Source organism: Filicampus tigris, chromosome 2, assembly GCF_054856515.1.
Source record: "Filicampus tigris isolate MCC_2025a chromosome 2, RoL_Ftig_1.0, whole genome shotgun sequence".
NCBI lineage: Eukaryota > Metazoa > Chordata > Actinopteri > Syngnathiformes > Syngnathidae > Filicampus > Filicampus tigris.
In genome coordinates, this window is record NC_141218.1 from 34677491 (window position 1) to 34685350 (window position 7860).

General features: G+C 41.8%; 1 protein-coding gene across 3 annotated transcripts in view; it reads right to left on the reverse strand.

Annotated features, from left to right (window-relative positions):
* ablim3 (actin binding LIM protein family, member 3) overlaps positions 1-7553 on the reverse strand; it is an 82112-nt gene extending 74559 nt beyond the window's left edge. For 2 of the 3 annotated variants that reach the window (XM_086023845.1, XM_086023843.1), the window contains exon 1: positions 7189-7548. In XM_086023845.1, coding sequence (XP_085879971.1) covers positions 7189-7201 — 13 coding nt within the window. In that variant the 5' untranslated portion in view covers positions 7202-7548. Of the gene's footprint in view, positions 1-7188 lie in introns of all 3 variants that reach the window. The other variant, XM_086023844.1, reaches the window with a different exon arrangement.
* Between the last annotated feature and the right edge of the window lie 307 nt (positions 7554-7860).

Consider the following 7860-nt stretch of genomic DNA (forward strand, 5'->3'; position numbering starts at 1 on the left):
TTAAATAGCCCAGAGAAGCATTTTAGGACGTTCTCTGCCGTTCATATATCGGAAAAACGTAAAAATCGGTGACTCTCAGTTTTGTTATTCTTTGTGATGTCGACGCTCAAAATGCAAACTGCTATGCGTACCCAGCATGCAGTGAGGGGCTTTCTTTTTTATTTTCTGTGCAAATAATAATTTGTTGTTGTTAGTTTATTCTTTCCCAAAGTAGTAGTATTCATTTCACACACATCGTTATTTATTAATTTTCATTGACTGTTAGATTTAATTTTGCACTGTACGTTTGTAACCGTACGTTTGTAATGTATGATGACTATGTGTTATGATTCACTTCCCTATATTGTTGTTCAGTCTGCCACCTGGTGGCAGTTGTGAAGCATGTGAACGGTAAGTGAAACTTTTTTACGCACCAAATCAAGCTTCCTCTGCTGTTTGTATTAAGGCCTATATACACCAATCCAACGTCAGAGGTCGAGGAGCGTGGTGGCGTCTGATTGGTGTAGTAACCACCATCGTAGCGTCGTAACCCGTCAGGAAGCATCTGGTGGGCGTTTCAGCATGTTGAATCGGCGTAGTGAGTCGTGACATTTGGTCACTCTGATTGGCTGTTGGCTAGCAAATCAGCGCTCGGCGCGCAAACGGGAAATGACAAACGCGGATAAACAGCGAAGCAAGCCTTTGCTACCTTAATCTTCTTACAAGTACAAGAGCAAGTGTTGACAAATTAAGTATTTCACGATACTGTGTCAAGAACGTGAGGGTTTACTTCGCGTGGGAGTTCATCGGGAGCGAATGATATAGCTGAATGCTTGTTTACGTTTTTATAATCCGCCCCCGGTCAATAGCTTTCCAATTGGATTTTTCTAACCATGAGAAATAGTGACTACCGCTGCCGATGGTATGGAAGGGTATTACATCTCACACATGCGCAAAAGGTACTTTAATGGTCAGCGTCGCTGTCTGTCGTTGCGGTGTATGTTTTCAGCGTAGCCAGCCGGACGCCACATGGGGTAAAGCGTCTGTCACAGTTGGCCAACATCGGATTGGTCTATCTAGGCCTTTACTTGCAGTTTGCTTCAGGTGACGTTAGACATGATAGTAGAAAAGTGACATGATAGAAACATTTCTATCGTCTTTGCGATTCACTGTACGCACATCATCATATCGCACAGCTCTATTGTATTGTATGAAAGACAATGTGCTGTACCGAAACAGAGAAACCGCATACACAATCAGCTCAGGAACTTAAGAATTACGACATTCTATCCAATTATGTAAGTGGATTCATTCTCATTCAGCCCATTCAAGCCCTCCATCCTTTCCCATGAAGATGTGGTGAGTCATTCTTCTAACGATAGCCGCCAAGCAACAGGTGTAATCCCAGACTAAATCATTGGCAAGTGCCCGAGGAGAATCCCGCCTCGAGTTGACAGGTGATAAGAACAGGGCCAGGGTCAGTGAGGCAGACAGCATCCCCAGAGACCAAGAGTCTGCTACTATTTCTGCCTCTGACCTGACAGCCATGGCAAAGAGTATGCTTGGAGCACGGCTGCAAGGGATGCTGGGATATTGTTGGTGATGAGGAATAAAGAGATAACAATCACTAAAGAAAAGCAATGTGACAACCTTGTGGCATGAATTTGTGGCAGACGTGCATTTAATGTTAATATATGCATGTAAACTGCTAAACCCAGGCATAACACTGTATATAGAGATACATTATTATCATGCAATGTGCTGGTTCAAGACATTTTGCGAATCTGATATTTTACGCTAAACAGAAGGTGATCATTGGGGCATATTCATTGATAATATTTGAGTAAAGTAGACTGGATGGAGCCCTGTTAGAAAGGATAGGACGCTGGTGTCGTGTAGTTAAAACCTTTTGCAAAATGTCACAAAACCAGTTTGGGATTTTGGTTACACAAAGGTTACCACACCTCTTGCCGTTCCTTTAATCCGTCTAATGATTAAAGCATCCTGACTAACATTTGCTGTCTCTCCTGTTCCACATCTTTATTCAGTTTCAATTCAAACTTGATGCTAAAAGAAGGTATTCAGACAGTCACATGATCAATCTTCAACAAAATATGCCAACGCTTTTGCCAACGCCGTGAATCCAATCTCATTTGGAGCACACACTGCTCACTTGGGTTCATTCAACAAAGCAGGTATCTTTGAGAATAAGTAGTCTTTGTAATAGTGAATTGTTCACAATAAGGCCATGGTCTACAGTGGCAAATGATCAGATCTTTGCTCTCCAGCCTCACACCACCCATCCTTGAACTGAGCCAAGACCTTGGAGGTGAGCATTCATCAAAGCGATGACTGCCCAGTCAGTATCACTACTAACATGCTGCTACAGTGCCACAGGAGAGCAAAAGGTTACACCACCACTGACAATGTGAATGATCACTCAATCTTACCAGCGGCCAAGGTCATGGAGAAAAGGGGAAACATCACACAATTGTTTCACTTACCTATGGAACACAGTATTCTATTAAGAGGGCCCCATCAAAGTTACATTTTATATTCCCTTCAGTACTAATTAATATTCAAAGTTAAACACTGGCTACAACTAACAAAACTATACAGTAACCGAACAAAATATGACATGGAATAAACTTCCTGCAGTATTAATACATTTTTTAAGAGTAGGAACTACACTGAGTAATGGCTATATTTATTTACTTAAATCTAAAATTATGATGATACAACATGGATTTCTTTATTTAAAGGGAAAGTCAACCCCCAAAAAGTCTTTGCAATAATATGTTGAGTTAAGCAGCAACATCCAACCATTTTTAACCATCTCAGGTGGCGGCCATTTTGTCACTTTCTGTCAACTGAAAATTACATTACAGTTGCTCAGAGCTCAGGTAACGACCAATTACAGCTCACCTGTTTTCTAAAGCTGTGCCATGATTGGTTGTTGCCTACACCCTGAAGAGATTGCCTACCAATCGCAGTATATATGTGTATATATATATGTGTGTATATATATATATATATATATATATATATATATATATATATATCAATAGATGAAGACAGACAGGCAGCGCTGTGTGTAATACTTGTGTGCACGAGGATGGCCTCTGGTCCATCACGCCCAACGCAGCGGAAAATGCACTCGCTTTGGCTTAACAGGCCCATTCATGTACGAGCCAGAAGAGAGCCGACGGGAACAGGGGAACACATGTTGACTGACTGAAGGAGAGGATCTGTCCTTCGCTCAACTTAGATGCATTCATGCTAACAGATGCATGTTCGGTAAGCATGTGCCACCACCATCTGCCTGCTGTGACAGCGCTGACACACCTCGAGCGTTCAGCCAGCAATAAACCCCACGTTGCCGTGTTATTGACGTTGGTTTACAGTGTGTGTGCTCATTCTTCAGCCTTTCACATCCAGACTACATGCACTGCTTCCCATGTCACGAGCCCCCTCCATGTTAAACCTTAAGAAGATCATTGTGTGTTTAGAATGTGGGAAATTTATTTCTATGGGTTCAGGAACTTTGGTGACGGGGAGGGACTGCCGTGCCCCACATACAGTGTCTTTTCAGAGTGAAACTCAAAACTTTTATTTCATCACCATCTTTGAGACACAGACGTTAGCGAGAGGAATATAAATGAATATCAATTAAGTAATCGATAAGCGTACTCAGTAGCGTTGCTAGGCGTAAAACTCTACTGGGCACAGGCCCCCTACTACATTGGCCCGCAAGCACCGGTCCGCGGCCCGGTACTGGTGTGCGGACCCGGTACAAGGTCACAGAGATATGTTTTTTTTTAAATAAATACATTTTTAAAAACGTAATGTAGCGGAGCATAAGTTACTCAACCGTATGTTATCACCACAGCAGAAATGTAAGAGACGGTTGCCAGTCTACAAAATATCAGTCGAATCAGTCCGTGGCAGAAAAAGGTTTGGGGACCACTGCCCTACTATATCCCCTTCCTCACTTCCACAAACACACAGACACACACATACACTCAACCACACTGCTATACTCTTACTAAAACTACTACTTGAATTATGACTGAGAGTACAGATGGGTGATTATTTAGGTGAAGAGGGTGATTGGTCATTTCCTGAGCAACTGTGATGTCCTTTTCAGTTGACAGCAAGGGGCAAAATGGCCACCCTCTGGGATGGACAAAACAGGGTGGATTTTGCTGCTTAACTCATACTCCACAAATGCAATATTAAGAATACCATTTTTAGTCTAGTGGGGCCACATAGAACATATTATTGATTCTTATACAAATATTTTGGTTTCTGGAGTGCCTGCCCACCCATCAAGTGTGAAGAGAAAATAAATCATTTTTATCTGCCGAGCTCTGAACATTTTTCTGTGTCGAGAAGCACTTCTGCCCTACTGTTACTTAGCATTGAGACTAATTTACAAAAAGACCCCTCCAACACCAAGTTTATTTTTTCACCAATGACATGATCAGCTAGACTTGGCTGAAGATCCAGAGCCAATTTCAAGCTAAATGCTCAAGTCTGGCTAATGGACTACACTGTCTGAAACACTACACAGACAAACCTACAAATATTGCAAAATCTGCATTGAGTTTTGTTGGATGCAAAGATTAGTATTGGCTAACAGTGTTTGCTGCTTATAAGAAACACATACTGGATTACTAAATTAAGTTGTTGACGCGGTATTGCTGTGGATGTACTTATGATTGGGGATGTGTCGATATATGAACAGTGCAGTGTATGACGTGCCACCTCCATGAGTAAAAATGATTTTTACTTTCTTTATGGTCACTTGCGTTTTTCCTTCACATCCTCTGTTCTGCTCCTGCAAACAGAAGCTACTCTAGTATGACAGGATTCACACCGCGGGTCTTCATTCTCAATTCAGATTTTTTTTTTTAAATCAAATTTTTTTTGGTGAAATATTGTGTCATATTGCATTATAAGTGTGACCTCGTTCTCTTTCGTGCGTGAACATATGTGCCCGAAAGTGGCCCGCATGCGCAGAAGAAGGGACGACGTCACTCCCGACGTTGTGTTTGCGGAAGTAAATGCGGTCAAACGTGTCGGGCCATTTATACAGTGAAGCGATTAGTAGGAGGTAGAAATAAATAGTATCTATCTATCTGATGTATCTATCTGAACCGTGGCTACTATCACCATAAATGTTCACTTTATGCTTTATGTTTCAAGTGGGATTAAAGTAAAAAGTCACTTATAAAGTTAATAGTGTTACTCAAAATAACTTTGCAAATTCAATCGCCCTGTTGCCTGCACTTTCCCTCTGCCTCCGCGGAGAGCGTTTTGGGCTCCGGATGACGGCAATGTCTGATATATGCGACCTGGCCGTTCAGACCGCGGCCGCATTGAAAAAAAATCGGATACTTATCCGATTTAGGACCACATATGAAAGCAACCCAGGTCGAATTTGAAATAATCAGATTTGAGCCGTTCAGACTGTCATAAAAAAAACTGATACAGGTCGCATATGGGCAAAGCAATCCGATCTGTGTCGCATTTGCCTGCAGTGTAAACCTAGCCTTGACATTTGCGTTTGTTGAATGCGACATGACACCAGTTGTGGGAAGTTGCACTTCATCCACATAGGTCTCCACTTGGCAACAACAAAGCATTATTAGCATTATTGTGCTCAACAGTGCCTTTGAAAGGAGGGGTTGAGAACATTCAGATAGAGATTTTTACATCCCAGAAATTCCAGAAGTATTAATTAATTTCTAAATCGATTGCTAATTTTCCTCAGAGTTCATCTGGTCAAATTTTGCCAAATCTCATCCCATGCCTAAAGTGTTTCAATTTGAAGCATTTTCAGCATGGTAAGCTGGAGGCTTACCCCAACAAGGGCTTTTATTTTAAAATTCACAAATGCAGATTGAGCAATAGTCTGCAGTCAGTCCAAAGTAATGTACCCCATAAATCCAATTTGGAACAACAGTTTGCAGTTTTTCCAGGTTTCCAAGATGTAAAACCTGTCGGGGACAACCTGGAAAACTCATTGTTGTACCCCAAGATGTAGCATGAACGTTTTGTCGTTTGTGACTCGAACTAGATCGACATGCAAGTAAACAGTGGTATTTGAAGCACACATTACAAGGGAGCTTGCAGGCAGGCAAGACACGCCGCCATGAGAGTTAGGCGCACTGGATGAATGACAGAGGTTTTTACAATGACAGACTAGTGTACAGTATGATTGATGCAGTAATACTAGCTTCTACTGATTTGACATGATGGGAGGTGGAAGCAGGACTGGAAGGGACCACACTTGGCATTTTCGAACTTCTGCAGCTGAGATGTTTTTAAGTTTCCCCTGACAAATCTAAGATGTCTTCCTCGTGAATTAACAAGGGACAACTTGTACAAATGAACAACAACATCCACTGAGTTGCCAGCCCTGCGGGAGAAAAGCCCTGATTCAGCTGACAGGGGATCAGGGTCACAGTCAGCTGATACGAGGTCAGCTTAACATCACGGCAGCCCCGGGGTTAGTCTAAGATAAGTACAACAGGGGGCTCCGGGCATCTTCGTCATGCTCCGAATCACAATCACATGAAGTCCACGAGACCAGCAGCAGACTGCACAGAAAACGGAAAGCGCTTCCTGCTCCTCCAATAGTCGCATAATGGCAAAGTGACAGGTGAACTAAAAGTGGGGGAAACAGCTGAAAGTCTGTGGGGGGTTGAATATCTGTGAAAGTGCTCCTTTTAAATATACAACTCAACAAGTATCCATTTACGCTGCATGAGTATATGACAGGCTGTGAGGAGTTATAGTATGAGTCAATGTTATGGGTGTGAATAGTAACTAGAATGAGGAAGAAAAGAAATGAGACAACTGGAGGCAGACACCACCCCCCGGTCCTCCCATCACCATCACCAAAAAAATAAAAATAAAAATCTGAACTTGTGACTGACCGTGCCATATGATTCATCCAATTTTATCGTAATAGCCACATGGGCCAAAATACTGGGAACACTTTTCAACACAATCAGTCAGACAAATTGGCACTTCAATACAACGTAGTGAAATCAAGGATCATTTTAAGCAAATTAAAGATATGATTATTTTATTGCCTCACACACGACTGTTCAGGTGGAACTACAACGATCACATGGGCCACAGTTGATCTACAGTAGCTCCCCCCACTGCTCTCACCTGTATACGAATTGACGGACTTACCATTAGAGCTCATGATGTCCAAGGTGTTATTCACCAAAACAAGGTCGTTTCGTTGAAAAATACTCCCATACACTCAGAGTAGTGTTTCCAAATGCTGTCACCAAGAATGAATTTCCGGTGAAGGTAAATGATGCTCCGTCCTCACTCACTCATTCTTCGCAATGTCGCTTTCAGTCCATCTTTGAGAAAACGGGAAAAAGAAGGCTTACAAAAATAGAATAAAATACGAAAAAACAAGCATATTCCTATTTTCTCTGCGTGTGTTTTTTTTTCGGCGTAGAAACGGACAATAGTCAAAACACAAAGCCACCTTGTTCACATTCTTTTTCTCTGCCGGCTCTGAAGCCGTGTACTCACTGTGCTGCTGACAGCGCGCGCGCGCCTGTCACAAGCGTACCACAGTCACAGCTTGCCGTTTCCGGTTAATTATTTCAAAATAAAATAAATTGTTTGACTTCCAAATAAGTTCCAAATGACTTCCAAATATAAATTTGAATAACGCATAGAAATGCGCTCGGTTAAGTCTTAGCTCATACAATAATAATTCAAATTACTTACACATTGTTTATTTTTGGTGCACACATATGGGTCAGTTTTAACCCAGTCCAAGAATATCATCATAATATTTTTTATCGCTGACCTCTGTATAACTTACGTTCCTTATGTTTAGTA